Consider the following 22,082-nt stretch of genomic DNA (forward strand, 5'->3'; position numbering starts at 1 on the left):
TCTTAAAGATAAAATTTTGCATCTGTGACACAGTCTTGAGCTGATGCAGAGGGGAATGTACTCCTGTGAGATGCTTCCCAAAGCAATTTCTTGCCCTGAGGTGCCCAGAGGCTGATTTTCTAACCAAGTCCTGCATTCGTGTTGGTTTCAAAGGGCTTCACCGTATCTGGTGTGAGGGAGCAGCTTTGTGCTCTGTGGGGCTGCATAGTTCGTTCAAGTGGAGGCTCCAGGCTGCTCTCCCATGGCTGCTGGAGACACGTCATGTGGCCTCGGGCTCCTGACGCTTTCCTTGATGGTTCTTTGTAGTCATTATCCCGCATTCCTTCTGGTTGCAGAACATGTTGTTATTATTGCTTTGTGCTGGGTCTGTCTCCTGTCCCTTTTTTACAGGCCAATCTGGCCCTGTTTGCTCTTGCCTCTAAAACAAAAGCAAATTAGCGCTGCAGCAGAAGCTGAATTATTTTGTTTATGTTATGGTCTGTCAGGAGACCCCACGGAATCCTTGCACAGCTCCCTAAGCAGAGTGCCAGCAAGCGAGGAGACACAGTAAGTCAGTTAAACTCTCCTGACACCCTGGCTTGATCCACAGGTTCCCAGAAGGATCTTATAATTTAGTTGCTCTGGGGAGAACTAAGGCTGGGGAGTGATCCCTGCGACCCCTCCATCACCTATGGCACTTCAAGCACGCCTGTAGCATACAGAACTAGCAATTTTTTACAGTGAATTGTAGCTCACAAGTCAAACTCGACAGCTGTCAATGAAATTTGCTGCTCAGAACTGATCTCGAGCACATTGCCTTCTGGTTAGTCTGTTCATGCTCTCTTGGCCAGGATGTTTATAATATTCAGGGAGTCTCTCATGTTACTTAGTGCAGTAATGTGGCTCCACGAATAAAAGCCACTTCCAGTCTGTCCGTACTGCATGTAACAAATGAGATCTGCTAAATGTGCTTGTCACCAGTGGTAGGAACAGAAGAAACAGAATTGCACATGTTGCTGTAATGGTTCTGAGTTATAATGAATGATATTTTCATATGTTTGCAAATGAGTGTCTGATAGCCGGTGCCAGAGTGGGAGATATGGCTTGGCTAATCTCGCTGGTTTTGTAATTTCTAAACAGAAACAAGAATTAGAAAATTACTTTGTGGTGGAGTGCAAATATGTATAACATAAGTGTAAAGACTGCGGTGCAGCACAGGTCTATCTATCTTATACATATGCAAATCGCAAGACTCGAAGTAAAACCATTATAATGTGTGATGGCATCAGCACTAATTAGCTCGAGATCCAGTCTGTTCCTCTCTGCCAAAGTAAACTGGGGTTATCTCGGATTTCATATTTCCTCCTTTCTCTTTCAGGGGAGGAACGTCTCTGTCACAAGGTATTATGTCCTGAACTGAAAACGACTTTAAAGACTCACAAAACATTTCAAATTAAAATTCTAAAGTAATTTTTGCTGTTGACTTATCTACACATCATCTAACAGCTTTAATACTTGCTCCGGACCCAAGTATTTAAAGCATTTTGCCCATAAATAGAAAACAGTTGGTGAGCAAATGCTGTAGAAATCCAGGTTTATGAAATGCAATGAGAAAAGAAAGGAGAAAATGAAGTTAGCAAAGAAATTTTAACTATGGGACACAATTGTTTTCAGGACCAACATGTGAAGGAACACTGTCCAAACTAAACATGACCTACGGGAGCTGTGTCAGAGCTCGGTGGTGGAACATCACCTCGTGCTTCCATCCCCACTAGGAGAGCAGAGATCCCGCAGGGTGTATTTGCTGACAGCAGGCCCGTGGGTCAGAGCCGTCAGCAAACTGCTGCTGCTGCGTGGACGTGACAGCAGCGTGGAAGGCCCCGAGGGGCCGCGCGGGAGGTGCATCCCGGGCCGTGAGAGTGGCGTGGACCCGGTGGGATGGGCACAGCAGCCGCACCCCGGTTTCAGCCGACTTGCTGTTAGCTCCGCGCCGCATCGAGCCCAAACGTAGGTTTTTCATAACCTTGGAAAAGAAACGCGGCTGCGGTGAAACTTCTGGCATCGCGGGTGTTGCACTTCTGCATCCCCGCTTATCCTGGAGCGTGAGGAGTGGCGAAGCGGGGACAGGCTGGCGGTGGTGACGCGGGGAAGGCCCGGCGGCCGCGCCGTGAGCGCGGGGCAGCGGGTGCAGCCCGGGAGGGCTCGGCCCGTTCCGTTGTGGCTTTGCCTTTCACCGTGAACCGAGGGGCTGGTAGCGCTGTTTGTTCAGGACACGCGGCTCCGCCGAGCTCGCAGCCAGAGCCGTTACATTTGCTTACGACACTCGGCGTTGCTGCCTCCGTAAGGGGAGTATTTCGAGGGGTGCCGGCGGAGCCCACTCTCTGGCCCCGGCGAGCCCCGAAACTAACGCAGCAGGTGAGGGCGCTCCGTGCCGACAGCGATCGCTGTCCCGGCAGAGGCCCGAGAGGCCGGGGCCCTGCACTCAGTGCCTACCACTGCACTGAGCGGGGCTCGCAGCCCGCACCCCCGCCCCCGCCCGGAGCCGCCGCCGCCGCCCGGGGGCGCCGCTGCCGGCAGCTCACGTCGCACCGCGGGGCCGAGCCCGCCGCCGCCGGGAGGGGCGGGGCGGGGGCGCCGGGGGCGGTGCCGCCCTGCCCTCGGCGCGCCCCGCCCGCCTCCGAGCGGCGCAGCCAATGGGGTGGGGCGGGGCGGGGCAGGGGGCGGGGCGCGGCTGCGCGGCCCGCGCCCGGCGCCGGCGGTATTTACGGGGCGGGAGGCGCCGCCGCTCTGTCAGTGGGGCAGCGTCCGCCGTGTCAGCGGCGCCGTGTCTGCTGCTCCAGGCGACGGGGCTGCCGCGGCGGAGGGAGGGGAAGGCAGGGAGCCGCGGCAGTCCCCCTTGCCCGCCGCAGCAGTGGCCGCGCAACGGCTCTGCCCGCGGGCGAGCGGCTCCTCGGCGCTCAGGCGAGGCAGGGGCGGGCGGCGGCGGCGGCTCGGCAGTGCCTGCGGTGCGGGCTGTGGCTGGCGGCGCCGCGGGTCGGGCGGGCGGGTAAATGGATCGCCATTCCAGCTACATCTTCATCTGGCTGCAACTGGAGCTGTGCGCCATGGCCGTCCTGCTCACCAGAGGTGAGGCCGTGGTGGGGAACCTGGGGCTGGGGGAGCCCGAGGGGGTCCCGACGCGTGAGGGGACTCGGGGTCTGGGGGGGACTCGGCGCCTGAGGAAGCGGGATGTCTGAGGGGGCCTGGTGCCCGAGGGAAGCGGGGCGCGGGGGGCCTGAGCGGAGCCGGCCCGAGGGAGCCGTTCAGGCGGCGGCGATGTCAGCGCGGCGGGGCCGGTGCCGCGGCCGCCCCTCAGAGGAGGCCGGCGGGAGCGGTTCGCGGCGGGGCCCGCGCTGTCTCGGGAGCCCCTCGCCGAGCCATTGTTGGCGGGCGGCGGCGGGGAGCCGCCGGGGCTGCGCCCTTCCGCCCCGTCCCTCTCCTCCCACCTGGCCGCCGCCGGTGCCGGTCAGGCCGAGCGCGGGGGCCCGCGGTTGTCAAAGCGGGAGCGGTGGCCAGGCCCTGGGCGAGCCCGCGGCGCCGAGGGGCGGTTGCGCCGTGCCCTGTCAGCCGCCCGCCGCGGGGCCGGGGGCCGGCCGCCCGGGGAGCGCCCTGCCGGGCAGAGGCGACCCTCCGGCGGGCTGTAATCGCCGTGCTCGGGGGGGCAGGTTAAAGGGGAAGTTCGCGCGGTGCTGATGTGCGACGGTATTTATTTATTTTGGAAGGAAGGCTGTAATTAACCCTAAATAACAGCTCTTGCAGCGTGCAGAGGGGAGCCCGCTGGCCCCATCAAAGCGGGTAGAACAGGGAGTGACTGAGTGATGTGAAGTCGCAGATACTGAAACTATGTGCCTGATAATGATATAATTAGGCGATCACAGACTTCTGGCTGCTGTTGACTTCAAAAGCTTTAAGAGAAGCCTGCAGTCTCTCCTGTAGCCATCTTGACTAAAAGCAGACATTTTTCTTTAATAGCTACATACAGTAACAAGAAAGAGGAGGGAACAGAAGGGCATTGTTCACTGTTTCAAAATACTAAATACCCTTTCTGGCCTTTTGCATAGCACAGGAAGAAGCTTTATGAATTGACAAAAATACAGTTTTAATACAGTAATACAAAGTCTATTCTGTTTCACTGAAAACGTGGCTTTAATTAAAAAGCAATTGAATTAACCTGATGACTGGCCTGTCAGATTTTGTTTATAAGATTGTCTATGGTCAATAAAATGTAGATTTTTAAGTGGGATTGTATAAACAGTTAAAATAGAAGTATGTGTATTGTTTCACTCTCTTCCCGTGCTGTGCTGAGACTCATGAAAGGACTGTCAGCTCTGGTGGTGTTCCTTGTTTGCATCTTATTTTTAACTCTCATACAGTGAGAAAATAATTAAATTTTTTTTTTTTTTTTCAGAGAGGCTAGGGGGAAGACCTCACATAGAATGCTTAGAAAATGAGTGAGTCTCTTTTCCATAGCACGCTGGATGACAGCGTGTGTGAATTCACAAAAAATTATGTTACTTGGCCTAAAAGCCCAAGGGAGTTGGACTGGAGACAGTGAGACACTCCATCATTTGGCTTCTATTAAGCAGAGCTCTTAAAGAGCAGTGGGAACTTCAAGGCCTGGGACATGCAGTAGTATTTTGGGGAAAGTATTAAGGTAGACTGAAGAGGGAGGGGAAGCTAACTTGGTTGGGATGATTTTCTGACAGCTTTCAGAATACTTTTTAGGTATGGGGTGGGAGGAAACATTATAAGAAGGTGTGGCAGCAGGGAAGCCTCTAGATTGATTTTTGGAGTGCAGGCTGTAGAAGGAAGACCTGACAATTCAGTTGACTTTGAAAGCGTTGGTGCCACTATGATGGCAAGGACACCAGGGACATTAGAAGTAGTTTTAAGTCCACTTTTCTAAGGATGGCTCCAAAATCTGGCTTCCTCCTACACCTTGGATCAATGGCACAGTGAATTATGTTTGAGTTGCAACACGCCTAGAAAGAGTAAGTTTTCCCTACAGCACAGGATGCATATAATTCGTACCAGAGCAGTTTGGAGAGCACAAAATGAAGAGTTTTATGAAGGGAACTTTTTTATCGCTTCCTTCAGAAATTTTTGAGGTTTCCTGAGAGATTTTTCATAGAGCCGGTAGAGGATTTTCAGTCTAAGTGTTTCCCCTTTTGACCGCATGTTGGATTGCATGCAGTATTGGGGAGGGGCAAGGGGGAGCTTTTAGCCTCACAATTTCACCCTGTTTAATAACTTTACATTTGAGTTGAGAGATGTTGACTCTGGCAAACAGATTAATTATAAACTGCACTGTTTCTGTTTTATAGTACTGATAAAGCCTTTTTGCATGAATGGCTACTTAAAGAATTTCTCTTTTTGTGGAGAAATTACAAATAGTTGTGCAGTTTCACACAGTAAAAACCTTCCTGACTGGGAGACTTAGATGGCAATGGTTCTAGCTAATATCTTTATAAGGTGTTAGTTAAACCTTTAAAATTTTGGCACAGTATTAAGAGGTAATAAACAATTCAGCAGTTCCAATTTTTTTCATTTGTCACACAAATATTTAAACTTAGTATTTTTGTTGTGTGCTTATGCCCAGCTAAAAGAAGTGTTACCTTTCTAAAAACAGGATGCTGTTCCTGCAGTAATGGTTTAAAACATAGATGTGACTTCCTTATAGGACTGAAGGTGTGTATTCCTTTCAAAACTGGGATTGCATTTTAAATGTGGTTTAATGCAACTGCTGACAGTGAGTGGAGGTAGCTATAAAATGGTCTTGTTAGTTATTTACCTTGAAAAAAAGCCACTGTGACCTTCCAAACCCTCCCTGAATCCCTGTTTTAGTGAAATGTTCTTGCTTTAATTCAAAGGACTATAGTACTAGTAATTAAAACAAGTGCCCCAAGGCATTTGCAAGGATTAAGGTTACAACGAGGTAGGCACTGTACAGCGACGGGAAGGAAACAACCCCTGCTCTCATGGATTTACAGTCTAGAGGAGTACACCAAAACTGGCACTGAGTTTGGTTGTGTGATGCTTGTGGCTAATAAGAGTACCTAGTGAGGTGTCCTTAAAGGACCAAATTCTTACCTTTCTTGCATGATTTTTGTTTTTTAGGTGAAATCAGATGCTACTGTGATGCTGCACACTGTGTTGCAACTGGCTATATGTGCAAATCTGAGCTTAGTGCCTGCTTCTCCAGACTGCTTGATCCTCAGAATACACATTCCCCACTTACTCATGGCTGCTTGGACTCTATTGCAAGCACAGCTGATATCTGCCAAGCCAAACAAGCACAAAACCACTCTGGCACCACCACTGTGTCCACATTGGAATGCTGTCATGAAGATATGTGCAATTACAGAGGACTACATGATGTTTTGTCTCCTTCCAGGGGCGAGACTTCAGGTAGGGCAAGGAAGCTTCAGTGAAATCTGTCTTCTGGCCATCAGGCTGGCAGCAGTTGAGACCAGAGGGAGAAGCGGGTGGATGGATGCAGGGGAGCATCTCAGCTGAGTAGCTTTTTTGTCTGCATTAATATTAGAGGTCTGTCTTGCCAGCTTGGTGTTGCTTCTAAGAAGCAATGGCAGTGGCATTCCTAGTTAAATCAGCTAGCAGGGTAAGAAATTCGATGTTAGGTACAGCCTTAGAAACTCATCTTTTGCTTTAGGAGAGTATTTTCTGTAGATACTGCAGAGTGTGTAGCTGTAGCTCCTTAAACGTGTCAGCATGGCGTTTAAGGGAGTTGCTTATACAGTTCTTGATACTGAAATAAACTTCACATCTTTCCACTTTGCAGGACAAGGGAGCAGATATCAACATGACAGCAGCAGGAATCTCATCACCAAGGTGCAGGAATTGACCTCTTCAAAAGAGTTATGGTTCAGGGCAGCTGTAATTGCTGTTCCTATAGCTGGTGGGCTAATATTGGTGCTCCTTATCATGCTGGCCTTGCGGATGCTCAGGAGTGAAAACAAGAGACTGCAAGATCAAAGACAGCAAATGCTCTCCCGTTTGCACTATAGTTTTCATGGACATCATTCGAAAAAAGGGCAGGTGGCAAAATTGGACTTGGAATGCATGGTGCCTGTGACTGGTCATGAGAACTGCTGCATGACCTGTGATAAAATGAGACATTCAGACCTCAGCAATGATAAAATTCTTTCACTAGTCCACTGGGGAACGTACAGCGGACATGGGAAGCTGGAATTTGTATGACCAATTATTTTTTAATTTGAGCTAAACTTACTCTCTGAACTCTTGAAGGCCTTTGGGTTCTGCTGGACAGGAGCACTTTATCTTAAAACAAAAACTCTCATAAATCATCTTTGAGAAACAAAGGACCTCTGCAAACAGAATCTTGGATGTTTCTTCTGAAGGATTCCAAAAGTTGTCTTATTTGCACAGAGTAAAATACACTCAAATGTATTGTTTGCTTTAAAGTTATGAAAGCAAAAATTAGAAGTTGTAAACACTGTCACCAGGGTTATCTGAACTGTAGGGAGCTGAGAACCGAGTTATTATAATAAACTGTATGCAAGCTCCTATGTTTCCTTACTTATTGTAAAGATTTTTAAAATATATATATTTTGTCTGAAACTTGCTTGTGACTTTTTGTTTTGGAAAACAACTTTTTTTGGGGGGGGGTGGTGGGAAACAAATCAGTGAGGTATGTATAGTAATGCTGTGCATAACAATCAGATTCTGAAAACAGAGTCTATTTTCCTACTCGGTGAGGGAAATTAGGTGGTTATTCCAGAATGAAGGTGGCAGCTTTATTGTTTAATACTTCAAGTAGCAGTGAACCCACATCCTCAGTTCTTGGCTATTGCATTTTGCTCATAACCTGAGGGAATTCTTCTCCAGCTTTGTGTGATAACTATTTCTTCCTCTCTGTTAATGAAGAAGTGCTTCCTCTCTCTGTGCAAAACAGGTCAGAAGGTGGCTCCTAATTCTTTATAGCTGGTTTTCCTCCCTTGTCTCACAATTCTTGTTTTCTCTGATCTTTTTTTCCTTTTGTGCCTTTTACTTTAAACTTTTTTTTGGGGTTGAGGGGGAAGGGGAGGGAAACCCCAAGGCCACAAAGCCTATTCTGCGGTGTATGTTTTTCCTGCTGATAACCTGTCTGGGCACAGTGGAAAACATCTGCCTTGCTCTTTTATAGTCTAACTCAGTATCACATGCTGCTACTTTTGTGTGGGACTGAGGAATCAACAGTGTACTCACTTTTATCTCTGGCTCCTCCTTTATGCTATTCTTTCATAGGTGGCTTTTCTTCCCTGCCAGTATCTGTGTATTTAGTTGTTTCTTACTCCTTCAGCTAGCTGGCTTCACTTGATCATTTCATTTATTCAGTGACTTAGTTGCTAAAAACAAACAAAAGCTCTGGATTATCCAAGGGAGCTTATTGTATTTATTTTTCTTGTTTTATTAGATTTTGTTGCAGAAATTAAAGTAGACTTGCTTAAAAGGCAGATGTCACATCACAGTGAAAGAGAAGTCCAAAATGCTGCTGTGGCAGATAGATAGATAGATGAATCTGTTTTAAATAGCTTTAAGAAGTGCTTTGGGCTGTAAAGTTGAGCACCTACTGTTGCCACCAGTGAAAAGGCGATGGCACAAATGGGGTTACAGCAGCCTTGCAGCAATGCTCACTGTGGTAGATTGCTGTGGGATATGCAGCCTGAAATGCCAAGGGATGGAAGCAAGGGAAGCCTGCCCCACTCAATCATAGAATCGTTTTGGTTGGAAAGGACCTTTAAGGTCATTGAGTCCAACTGTTAACCTAGCACTGCCAAGTCATGACTTTGTGTTCCTGAAAGTACACTTAAGCTATGTGGTAGGCCTATTGGGGATAAGCTGGTTGCTTGGCTGTGCAAACAGATAGTGATATTGCAAACTTACCTGTACAGTTAAAATACTCATACCGGCCGAGTGCAGAGAGAGCCTTGGGAATGCCAAGGTGCCACTGTGCCCGTGTTTGCAATATTGAAGTGTGGTTTAGAAGGATTAGTTTCATCTATGTATCTCAAGTTGCTGATGCTTCTCACTTCCTCAAAGGGCTTGAAAAGTTGCTTTTAATGCCACAAACTATGTTCTCTGATTTACCTTTTTCTGCTGCTAAAGTTAAGAAATTACGTGGCTGCAACTGCTCTTGGAATCTGGCCTGTGGTCTTCTGGCCGACCTTTCAAAAAGCTGCTTTCCTACGAGAGCTCTGCCTTTCCTTTGCACTGATCTGAAAGTCTAGGGCAGTTGTCTGCTCTGCCAAGTGTATTATTTTTGGGAATGACTGGCTGGGAACTTGATGCTGAAAGAGACAAATGTGAAATAGTGTCTGTCAGATATAGCTGCACCAGTAGTTAGGGTGACTAGACAAGTTAGTTAGAAGATCTGATGGCTAAACCTGTCAAGTGCTTTCTCCAGAAATCTGAGGGGAGCATGTTGTGTAGTCGTTTAAGCATCCTGTGACCTTCACCGCTCATTTGCTGCTGATTTGAATACAGAAGGGCCTATTTATGCTTGCCATTGAAAGGCTAGTAAGACCAGGATGCTCTAATTGGCCCCTTGCTGTGGAGATACTTTAAAGAAGAAAAGAGATTGTTTGCCTTCCCCTGCAGTCCCGGGAGCAGGGCCACCAAGTTGCTGGGGATGGCACTGGGGCAGCAGCTGCCATCTCCGGGGGCTGTTCTGTTACCTCGTGCAGTACCTATAGGTTAGGTGTGGTAGCTGATATGGCCTAGAAGTTTATAGGCTGTGAGTCTTCTAAGGATGAAGTCTGTATTTCCAATTTATTTTAAAGCCCATATATTCAGGAAACTGTTATGAGCTCTGGTGTCTATCTGGCAGCAGCTATGCGAGTTATGGAACGAGCCCCAAATCTTTTCACTGAAACTACTGACTGCAGAGTCCAAAGGGTGTCAGAGCAAGCAGTAGTCATCTGCATTACTAGTAAGTATTTCTGTTGTGGCTGCAACACAACTGTCCATTACACTTTTTAGAAAACCTGTATTCTGTGACAAGGAGGAACATTAGTGATGTTCCATGTGCTTCCCAGCTGCTGGATGCCCTACCGGTGTGGAACAAGGCAGCCCCAGACACCCCCTGCGTGTGACCTGGGGAGGCAGGGAAAACATTAATAGCTGAAGAGCCTGGCCAGAGGCTGGAGGCCGAAGAGGTGAGGTGGTAAGCAATGGCTATCCTTTTAAAACGCAGTTGACTTAGGAGCCTGGATTCGTCATTGTGCTCCCGCGCTCTCAGATTTCCCCTGCAGACAATAACAAACACTCCTTTGAAACCGCTGCAAGCCCTGCAGCGTAAGAAGGACAACCCTCTCTCTTGCTAACTAAAAAAAGTCACTCCGATCAGAATAAATGAAATCAAACGTCCAAGATGTAATTTAGCTTCCTCTGTCCCTCTCTCTTTCCATGATTCTTTCCTCAAAACAATAATGGTTGTGGCTTTTCTTATGTCTCTGCTTCCCCTGGCTTTGAGAGCCTCTGGGTTGGTGTGGCTCCTCTTAACTCCTGCTGAACTGGTTCTATTAAAACCCCCTTACTCCACAGGGGGCTTGACCTTTTTCTGAAATACCAAATGCGTCTGCTTTGGAAATCACAAACTTCTCCTCCTCTAAAGAGCTTGTAAATCTGGTTTCAATATTGGGTGATTACAGGCTGTGCGGAGAGCTTGAAAGTAAGCAGCCACTTCTGGTAGCAGAATACTGGAGCTGGTCTGCGACTTTCATTTTTCACCCCGGTGTGTGTTCAGCGTAAAGCCACTGACGCCAGCAGATTCACGCTGGATTAGTGGTTGGGTGACTGGCCAGGCTCTGCTCGTAGGACGGCCTGCCTTCTCTTATCAGCACCCTGGAATCCAGTTTTTGTTGTACGACCACTGGACTCTGTTGTAAATCCAGTGCTCTCATTGCAAATGGATGCTGCCCCGGAGGGCTAACACCCAGAAAAGCCTGGGGAAAGAGCAAAGTTTTTCCTTAGGTGTAATGGATGCATCTGCACCGTCCCTTGCTGCTGTCGTGATCATTAAAACAAGGTATGAACAGAGAAAATATTTGTCCGGGCTGCCCATGTGGGATGGGATGTGCCCGTTAGCTCCCAGTCAGTGGGACTATTCCACTGACTATTCCACTGACTATTCCCCAGTCACTATTCCACAGTGAATAACTGAAAGAAAAATTTGTCCTTGTCACTGAAAAGGAGGAGGATGAGAAGATTATCTCCCAAGGAAAAAAGATCTATGGCCAAAAAAAGACCTCCATAATAAGGTACCAGTTGAGTGAATAAAAGAAGGAAGTCTCTGAAGGAGGCCAAGTTGTCTTTATTTCTTTTTTCAGATGCTTTCCCAAGTGGAGATCAATGGAAGCGTGTTTGTTTTGTTCCAGTGGCTGGTCACTTTGCAGGAAAAACTCTTCCTTGTTTTGGTTCTAGGAGTTATGTGGGGAAATGGTATTTAGGATCTGTCACTGTATTTTATTTCTGGAAAAAAAAAAGTTATGGAGAGGTGCTGTAAAATTATGGTTATCTCTTGGGAGGGGCCCAGTGTCTCCAACATTATGAATTCTGGCTCCCTTTAAATAAACAACCAACCAACGTCATTTTCTTTGTTTCACCTCTAACCCTCGTCTGCAGCCTTTATAATCCCAGGGGGTGAATCCTGAAGTAAAACAAACTGCAAGGGAAGGAAGCAAGCCAGGAGGGAGCTGCAGCGCCTGCAGATTAACAGAGCCTTCTGCTCTCCAGCCAACCTTGACAAAAGGATTCAATCCTGAACTGACCTTCAGGGGGAAAAGCAAAACAAAAACCACCTTGACTTGAACTTTCAAGACCGTAGGAGTTTAATGCTTGGATTGATGTCTGCTAAAGGGAGCAGGGAGTTAGAAATGCCAAACACCTGCCTCTCAAACCGAAATCCTAATAAGTAATCAGGAAATCTGAGCCCCAAATTAAATGGATTTGAAAATTTTAGGATTTACTCATCACTATTTCTAAGTCATCTGTTGTTGCTAAAAGGGCCTAAAAATGTGCTTTTTCTTCCCCAGTGTGCTTCTCTAGGCAAACATATTACATCCAGTTAAGCAAATAGTGAGTTCTGTTGAAACATCAATATTTAGATGCAACTTTTCACTGAATATTTCCACCTGGAAGCAGGGCCTGCCCCACAGCCCAGCCCTGCTCCCTTCCCTGTAGGCAGGAGGGAAGTGAACAAGTCAGCCCTGGCTTCATAAAAAAAGACACTGGCATGAATTTAGGGTGAGATTTCCGTTTTTAAGAAGTTTTTATTAAATCTGGAACATTGAAGTATTTTTCTGGTTATCACACTATTACGTTAACGGCCGTGCAGTTGGGAAAAGCTAGTGAAATGTATTATTTCCCTCATCTTGGCTAACAACAGCTGTATTTAAGAAATACTCCTTGAGACAGCTTTTTAAAAATTGAGCCTCTTCTTTAATTGCTCTTTCACTATTAGATTAAACTTTCAGAATAGTGTCCATGGAGCAGCAAGGAGATGAGCACTTGCCTTTCTTTTAATTACATTTCCATTTTTTAAAAGAGGGCAACCAAAAGAGGTAAAACCCACAGCATGATGAGCTTTTAGTGTCTGTCTGCAACGGAGGCTCCAGATGGTGGAGGACCATCAGCCAGGCAGTGCCGGTAGCCAGCGTGTCCACTGTGTGCTGGGCTGGTCTCTGCTTTCGGGATCGTTTCACCCTCAAGGCCTGCGGGTTGCAGAGGTGAATCCCCTTCTTGGGAGGAAATACTGGTGCAGTAAATCTTCTCCTGGCACTTGGCTGTGACAGCAGGCAGGGACAAACACTTTGGGCTGAAGGTCCTGCCCAGGCTGGGCAGTGGGGATGCTTGTATTGGTGTGCAAATCAGGGCTTGTGTCAAGCAGGTTGCTTTGAAATGCTCAATTTGTTTAGTTCTGGCTGTGAAGTAGCTATTTCATCAGTGGAAGAAGATTTATTAACCAATTTTTTACGGCTATCAACAATGGCTTAGCTCCAGCAGGGTCCCTAGGATTTTTATGAAGTGCAGTGGGTTCCAGAGGCAGAGGTGTTTTATATTGTTCTGGTATTTTAACCCAGTGAACTAAGGCCTCTATCCTGCAAACACTTAAGGATGTGCATAATTCACTCTGGTCCCTGGCGGGGGGTGTTTCATCACGGCGGTGGCTGGTGGGGTTTTGCTGAGCTCTGCGCTGGGCACCTGCAGTCACACCGTTGCTGGGGGCGGGCACAGCATGCTCGGGAGGGTCCTTCCTGCCATGGCGTTTGCTTTGTGAGAGCCTGGAGCTGGGGAGTGAGAGTTAATGCCATGAAGCCAGCGTTTAGTCACACTACTGGTGGCCATCAGGTTGGTGTTTTCCCCACAGCAGTGGCCTGGCTGCCCCGGCTGGGGGTGGCGATGGGGCAGCGAAGGCCCACACTGGACATGATTCGGGGTGCAAATTAGCAGGGATGTGTGTTCATTAGGGGCAGCCTCTCACCCGGCTCAGGAACCTTGTCCTGGGCTGCAGCCAGTTCTTCCCACAGGCGATGTGGGGAGGAGCACCCCAACAGTGCAATGGAAAGGGGGGCTGTGCTGCCGGGGTGCCGGGCTTGCTTCTCTGCGTGGTGAGACTGTGCTCAGGAGGGGGCACGTTTTAAAGGTTTTGAAGTCATACCTGGTTTAGCTTCCCAAACCCAAAGCGGTGACCTCCAGTAAAGCCACACCATCCCTGCCCTGTGCCTACGGACGCTACGCTGGCACATGAGGCCCAGTCCAAGCTGCAGCTTTATGTGACTGACTTCCAGCCAGTGGGGTGATGCATTTCCACCCTCCCACCTCTCCAGCCCTGTACTCTCCCCCGAGCTCGCTCTCTCGCTCATGGCACAAGGGAGAGCAGCATAAAGCAGCAAGTGCAGAAGCGCGGATACTTCTGCAGCAATCTCACTGCTGGAGGGATTGCTCTTTGCCTTTTCTCTCTGCGAAAAGTTTCCACCACCTACGGCCTTTTATTATTTTGCACACAAGAAATCACAACGTGATTGCTAAGCCTGCAGAAGAGCATCTCTCAAAAGCTATGAAGCACCTAGAGCTGTGCGTTCAGCCGTAATTCACCACCTTCGTGCACGTGCGTGACGACAAAAGTTTTAATTGCACGAACGCATGCGATGGTTTTCCCACAAAACCCCCTCCTCAGATCTCACTCCCTGACCACCTGGGCCCCCGGCCTGGCTGGCTGCAATCTCTCCTCAGCTCCTCATCTCGCAGCAGGGCTCCTCTCCGGCTCCCTCCCTGCCCTGGATGCCTTTCCCCCACGTCTCCCCGTGGGGCCGGAGGTGCAGGGGGCCCTGCCTGTGCTGGAGCAAACCCTCCCTGGCAACACGTACCATGCCCAGCCTCCCGAGCTGTTATCAGTCTGCAATAACCTTTCCCTTATTTGATTGTTTTTTTTTTCCCTAGGGGGACTGTAAGGGATAGCCACAACTATATTTCTCCAAACCCAATTCCACCCGCCTGCTCACCAGTGGGAGGGTGGGTGGGAGCATGTTCCCCCCACGATGTGCTCCTGGGTGGGTGAGCAGAGCTGGCCTCTGCCAGCCTCCACTGAAGAGCAGCCTCTCCTCAGGATGGGACACGTCTGAGCATTGGGCGCTTCCTCTTCATAAATAAAAAGTATAAAACCAACTCTCTTGGAAGTGAGTTTTCATGTAGCTTTTGTATCAGAAGCTGACAACACTTTTTTCTGCATCAAAGGATGACAGAAATAAATTCTTTTTTTTTGTAAGAAATGCACTAAGTCTGGGACCTGCTCAGTCTTTTTTTTTATTTATCATAATGCCAGTGAAAGTTGCCGTATGTTTTTGTTCTTAAAAACATCCTATACCAAAGCATTACATTTATAATTGTGTTTATAAGCTAGTGTTAAAACTGCTTTACAGCAGCTTTTTGCTGCAGGATGGATTGATTGTGGGGTTCTGTAATCTCTGTCTTCATTATATGCTCTGTTATCTGTGTCCCGATTACTGCTGTGCTTTACTGACTATGGGACAGTTTTGTCTGTAGGAAGGTTGTCACCCTTTACCTCTTTGAAATGAACTTTGTCCCCTTATATCTGCTGGTGGCAATCAATGCTCCTGTCTTTCTCCTGCAAGAGAGAGGGACCCCCCTCAGCCCTGGGGACTTCTGCGGTCCTCAGCAGCTCCAACCCTTTCCTCAGTCCCTCACTTGCTGTCCCCACTGGGTAAAGTGAAATGCTGGTGGTTCTGCTGGCATCTTGCAGCTTCCAGGAGAGCTGCCTCTAGAAGGCATTTTATGGCAAGCACCTTATCGTAGATTGTGGCTGAACATACACAAGGACTCCTGGTGACCAGCGTAATCCACTCTTTACAGGCATAATTTGACTTTATTTTCTATTTACACAGGGAGGCTTGGGTGGAGTGTTATGTACATGGTATCAGAAAAAGTCTGCTCCACCTTGGGGCTGTGTGTGTGCTGGAGCCAGCACACCCACCGCCCTGAGGGCTGCAGGAGCTCTTTGTACTCGCAGAGCTGTCCCCTCGCAGGGGAGGCATTTGACTTTCTCCTATCAGCACCTTAGCAAGCAGATTATAACGGCCCAGTAATCTTCAATACATGGCCAATATTCAATGACATTTCCTGTTTTTAAATGGCAATCGATGAGCCTGACGTAACGGCCCTGAGGACATTGCCGAGTGGGTGCCCATGGACCACGGCTAATCTCTTACTGAAACAGTGGATCTCTGTGGTACTGCACCCTATCTACGTATTAATATTTGATCGTTCATGAACAATTTGCAAATTTGTAATGAGTAATGAAATCCCCTGGAAACTGTTTTCTTGCAAATAGTTTCCAGAGTGTTTAATTACATATGACAAATTTGTCAGTAAGTAGTTGCCAGTGTTGGGATTCCTGAATTGTCTGCTCTTGAGGAAAGCGCTGCTGCAGGACAGAGGGCCTGGTGTCCACTTAATCACAGCTGGGGATGCTTTCAGTGGATTTTTGTCCCAGCACCATTTGATAGAAACCTCCACCAACAGCAAGATTACAGGAATCTGCTACCTATATGATTCAGTGAAAATGAATCAGAAATATAATATACAGGTATAGTTTCCAGTCTTTATGTAAGTGTCTTATCCCACTGATTTTCTCCACAGCCAGCCGTTTTCCTCCTCTGAGTAAAAGCTGTCCACCTGGACTTACAGATACTAAACCCATTTTTTCTCGATTTGGGGGATTTTTTTTCCAACAGCTTTCCAAAAATCTGGTAAGGTTCAATAGCAGTAATTTAAGAGTAATTGCCGTGAAATGTTAGGGTTTAGAACAGGACAGTGGAGTCCTGCCAGAGAAAGTCACCAGGAGTTTTTGCGTGGGCCAAAGTTGGTGGATTAGGCACAGAAGGAAGATCAGAGCATGTGAAATCTATTTTTTTTCCCTGAAAATAGTCACAATTGTAGTTGTAGTAGTGAGCAAGCCCCTTATGATGTGATAGGTAAAGAGTGACAGCATTATCAAGACTATCAGGGTGCTATACAAAATTAATAGAAAAAGCAACACATGAACCCATCCCAGCACTGAAAAACAGCACGAATGAGCTGGCTATCAGCTTTCGGTGCCTGTGTGGAGGATGAAGGACCGACTTCGGTCACAGCCTGCGAATGGCTGCACTGGGCAAGGGTCAGATGAGACGGCTGCAGCCAGTGTGAGGAAGCCTACGGGGTGCAACTCAATTACAGCTCTTCGGTGATGCTCTACTACGCGTATGTAGCATCTGTGGACCGGGTGAGTTTGGGCCTTGCGGTGCTTGGTGCTTTGCAAGCGCTGCAGCAGGCATTGTCCCCGTAAAGCTCCCGGAGAGGAGCAAAGCCATTGCCAGAACCGTCTGCGTGGCGACGGGAGCTGCCGGGTCCCCAGCACAGGGAGGTTTCTTGCAGCAAGATTTCGGCTCTCTAAACCAGCGGGTTTGCAGGCAGAGCTCAGAGGTGAGCTTGAACCTGGAATTAAATGTCTGGCTGGCAACCTGTGCTTGGGGTCAGGCTGGGTCGGGTTGCCTTGCCGGGGCACTGACACTGTCACTAAACAGTCCTCTGGGTTACGACCAAAGGTCTCCCATCTCTCAGGAAAGTGTCCTACCTGCTGAGCTTGGGGTTATACATATTCTAAAATATATAAAAATGTATGTTTATAAAACTTACAAATAAAATCATCTGAGTTTTCTGGCTGAGGCTGGAATTAGGTAATTATTTTATATATCGGTACTATATGATTTATTTTATAACTCTGTAATGTTTTTATATAATTAATAACATATTCAATAGAACCTGAGTTACCTGAGTGCCCTGTCCAGGGCACTGCACACTCATCCCTTGCTGTTCTCCCTTCTTCCTCTGGCCTATCTATATGTTCTCCAGGTAGGGAGAAGACTTCACCTCTCAAGGACTTTTCAGGCCCATTCCAGACGTGAGCTGCAGATTCCCACTAAATATATCTATGTGCAATGATACCTGTACATGTAGAAGTGTGTGCAAAGGACTATAGGTATGTGTGTATGTACAAACATTAACTGCTTTCCAGGCAAGGGCGTGTGACAGCAGCTGGTTCTCCAGATCAGCCTTTGGGAAGCTCAACGTTCCTGCCAGGAGACCTGTTTCCAAGGGTGCTATGTTTCTGGGCCATGTTTAGAGATGCCATCTTCACAGCCGATCTTTCCAGAGCTGATGGGGACTGCTCCAGGGCACCGGGAAGCAATCTGCTTTGTGTTGTGGCAATGCTCGCTGCCCAGAGCAGACCAGCCCTCTTCTGTAGACAGGTTACAGAAACTTTTCCCTGGAGTTTGCACCAAATCAGAAATGACTCCTTGGAGTTTCCTTCCCTCTTTTCCCACCAGCCAAGAAACATTCACACTATTTCTTAAAATTAAGAAAAAAAAAAACTTAAAATGCTGCTCTAAAACTATGTGTGTGTGGGAAAACCCCTACTTGGCTGAAGGAGGAAACAGTAGAGACATAGCAACAATTACTGCTGAGCCTGTTTATGTTTGTTCTCCCCAAAACAAGAAGGCTGAGAGTAAATACAATTAGTCACCAGCCACTGGTGGGGGAGTGGAGGCTGATGAATCATGGCCGTGCTCAGCTCTGTCCCTGGAAAGGTCAGTGCCAGTGGCTGGTGCAGGGGCCAGACCACGGCGGCTCCTGCACACCCTCTCCTTGGGGACAGTAACACCAGGATTGGGGTGCTGCAGGGGACCAGGTGGTGGTGCCACCATCCTTCCTGCCCTGGCTGTGCTGTGGGATGCTCACCTGTACCAAGGGATGGGTTTGCTCCTCCGCAGGATCTCTCTGCTCCCTCTGGGCGATGCCGTGCTGGTGTTTCAGTTTGTGCTTCAGCTGTGTGGAGGATCGGGCTGCTTCCTTGCTCCTGTCTGAAAAACTGTACCTTCAGGTGGCATGGGTCTAGTGAGGCAATCAGGCACTCCAGAGGAAGGGATCTGAAGGAATCTTTCCAGCCTGCTGTGTATAAAGTGAATTTTTAAGAACCTCTTCCAGTTGGTGACTGGGATGACTCTCAAGCAGTATGTCTCACCTGAGGCTTTCCTGCCCAGTGAGTGTGCAATGTTATCACGTGGGCATCTTTTCAAACCTCTCTCTGATTTCTTCTGCCTTTGCCCCCTCAAGGCAAACAGATGGAAGTTTAATCCTCTCCCCTTAGTGTCTCTGGATTGCAAAGCCTTTGTCAAAATGGAGCCTGAGATCTTAAAACCTAATGCTTTTTCCGAGATATCGAGATAATTGCTATGGGCTGGATGCAAGGAGAATAAAGAAGCCAGGCTAGGCAAAAGGGAAATGGCAGCAAGTGAGAACTAGATAATGGAAAAACTAATTCAAAATTATTTTCTTCATGTCTCCATATACTGATTCATTGCTAGGACAAATGGAAATTAGCTTAATGGATTCTTCTTTGCTCTGAAGGTTTGAGACTAGGTGAATTGAATTTCTGCCAAATTAGGGAAGAGCCTCGGCATTTCCTATCCGATGAGATGAGAGAAAAGTGAAACAAAAGAAATAAGAAGTCTTTCCCTATTCCAGATATCTAATAGGTTAGGAAGTAATGCAGGTGGTGGACATGGCAAAAACTGGAGTGACTCTCTTCCAGCTTGCTTCTTACTGAAAAGCAGTCTGGGTGTAAGGCACACACAGCCAGGTGTGGAAGGGAAGCAAAGCTGGATTGCTTTGGGTTGGATCATCCCTGGCTAGGTGATACCGTGGCTGTCTGGTCTGGTGTTGGTGATGGCCCTTTATGTAGAGGGATGATGAAGGAGCTGACGTCCCTTCCAGACACACTCTGAGGGTGCTGAGGTCCTTCTACAATGGCTCTCGTGCTGGGGGTGGCTTTTCCCCTCAGAGAATTTTGTAAAGCAGAGGCTCTTCACAGTGTGCCTCTGCCTGTGTGTGCTCACGCCTATGTGGATATATGGAAGCCAGAAAAAAAATAAAAGCTGTGCAAAGGATTTTACTTTCCAGGCCAATCTGCTGTACAGGTTTTATTATTGTAAATCTATTATTTGTGTATCTCTTGCTATCTGAAAAAAATGGATGACTGTAGATGGATGTGAACTGATGCTTTCTCCCAAACAGGAAGAACTGCAGTCCTGGAGATGCTTGGTCAGATATCGGTTGCTGCAAACCAGCTTTGTGGCATTGACTTCAGCAAGACAGCACCGATCTCCACATCTCGGGCTCTATGAGTGGGCATTTCCTTATGTGTCATGGGTGTGGTTTTATTTAATCATCTCTGTACATAGTCAGTAACAGAAAGACTCGTGACATTTTTAATTGGCAGCAAGAGATCACATGATTGCAGAAAATGTCCTGTGTGAAATTATCTTTTGAGAGCAGTGCCTGTGCAGAGGGAGAGCGAGGGGAAGGTCCTTTTGTCTCTGAGTCCCCAGACAGGAGCTGCATGCCACCTGCCCTTTGGTGTGGTGATAGAAGCTTGCCCCAGCAAGAGCCTCAGGATTTGTCTGTCTATCCCCATCAAGAAACCACGAAAGAAGTATGAGCAGCTAATTCAAGTGTTTGGTGGTAATATTAGCAGGGATAGTATTTTTGTTGGATGGAAAAATGTATGGCTGTCCCTTTTAAATTGGATATACAGTGTAAAGTATTGTCGTGTGTCACAGGAACAGCCTATGCACAGGTCCTGGATAGATCAATCCAAACAGCATAAAGGCAGAGATCAAACGTAACTTTTCCTGTATCGACATAATGCACGTTGCAGTTTCAGTCAACCATAGCACAAAAAAAAATTAGAAGGCAAACTACACAAGCAATCAATGATGCTAATTACAGTTCTCAATGAGGGAGATAATAGCAATGCAAGAGAAAGTAAATACTTATTAGCTCTAAGGAGCATCCTGTTATCTGTATGAAAAATAAACACATTTATCTAGGCATCACCTTAATGGCTCAGGCTCTGAAGAGGCAGTGTGCTTACTTCACCCAGATGTTGGCATGATTTGTCATGTCTGATGGAAAACAGAAGTAGCTTCACTGATGCTAATGGCTGTAAAACTGATCTGAATCGCCAACTGGACCTTAATGTTCACCTCAACTGGTGCCAGGACAACAGCCTGTTACCTTACAGCTACGGCAGATGTTAAGTATTAGCAATATGCTATACATTATATATGTAATATGGTACATTGTACAACCCCCCTCCCTCCTGGCCATCTGTAACCCTTTTGAAGATCTCATTAGCCCTAATGCAAAGTCAATGGGCACTTAGTTTAAAGGTAAGTAGGATGTGCTGAAGGCCTCTGGAGCCAAGATGGCACAGGATTTAAGTCTCTTCTTTGAGATCCACATGACAGTTTTGCTGAAAGCTGTTGTGGTTTCATGTTTGGAGGTGCTAAAAATCCCAGTGGTTACAGGGTGGGTGGCAAGTGCTCAACACCTCTGGATGTCAGGCCAGGCATGTCCTCCCTGGCCACCTCTCTTCAACCATCTCCAAATGATTCCCCAATTTATTGCCTTTAAAGGCTTCAGCCCTGCCTCAGAGGCTCTCCATTAGTGGCGTAATGAACTGATACAACACTAAGTCGAAGGATTCAGAGCTAGTGTGCAGTAAACATAAACATATGTTCAGCGTTGGGTTATAAACTACTGTAGCCGAAGTGGGCAAGTGTTATAAACATCAAACACGAAACAGATGCAAGTTAATTAGAGGCATGAAAGTGATGACAATAGAAGTGAGCTGTAGCAAGGAAATGAAATGTTAGTTTAGGCAGAAGTTGCTGAAGCTCTGCCTTACTCTGAAATTGCCTTTGGTCTCTGCTGAAGATGGGAAGGCTTAGACATATTTTATCGGGACAGCCAGGCACGTTGCCCATATGCCAGAAATGTAAGTCATTGCTGTGACTTAGCTTGCCACGAGGTTGGCTGTGGCTGAAGCGGGACTACAACATGTGTGAAGGTCCCGTGCATACAGTGTCCCTGTGGGCCATGGGAAGCAGTTGTCCCACTGGCATGGGCATCCCCTGTGAGGGGGGAACTGGGCTCCCTGGGCAGCACCGTGGGGTTGCAGCCCTCCTGCTCCTGAAAGGCTCAGGTCTGCCCTTTTGCTCCAACCTCCTAGCCCTTGTTTTCAGACAAGAGAGGCCTCCAGCCCTGGCCAGGGGCTGCTAGGTGCCCAGCTGGTGGCATGAGCCTTGGTAAGGAGGCAGAGGTGCTTCACCAAGACTAGGCAACCTCTGAGACTACAGGGCTGTCCATGGTCCCAGGAGATGCAGTCTGTCCCTGCCTTGCTCTTGGCTTTCCTCCTCCCTATCACTGTAGACAACACGTTTAATGACTCTCTTCTTGGCAATATCTCTTCTCCCTAGAAGCTAATACTTTGCTCATCTGTCTAACATCTGAGTAGCCCTAAAAGCAGTGGTTTGGAGCAGTCAGTGCTGTTTTATTAGGGTCCTGTGAGCTAGTGTCCTCCAGGACCATGTAGCTTTCTGTGGCTTGCATGGAGATTGTGCAAGAAGAGGGGTGTCTGGTGT

The 22,082-nt window shown here is 47.8% G+C and overlaps 1 protein-coding gene across 1 annotated transcript; it reads left to right on the plus strand.

The window, feature by feature from the left end:
* Nucleotides 1-3,004: 3,004 nt before the first annotated feature.
* BAMBI (BMP and activin membrane bound inhibitor) lies at nucleotides 3,005-7,529 on the plus strand. The gene is made up of 3 exons (XM_068405313.1): nucleotides 3,005-3,105; nucleotides 6,136-6,426; nucleotides 6,818-7,529. The coding sequence occupies exons 1-3, from the start codon at nucleotides 3,030-3,032 to the stop codon at nucleotides 7,234-7,236; spliced, it is 786 nt and encodes a 261-aa protein (XP_068261414.1). The 5' UTR covers nucleotides 3,005-3,029; the 3' UTR covers nucleotides 7,237-7,529.
* Nucleotides 7,530-22,082: the final 14,553 nt, after the last annotated feature.

Source organism: Nyctibius grandis, chromosome 7 (genome assembly GCF_013368605.1).
Source record: "Nyctibius grandis isolate bNycGra1 chromosome 7, bNycGra1.pri, whole genome shotgun sequence".
Taxonomy (NCBI): Eukaryota; Metazoa; Chordata; class Aves; order Nyctibiiformes; family Nyctibiidae; genus Nyctibius; species Nyctibius grandis.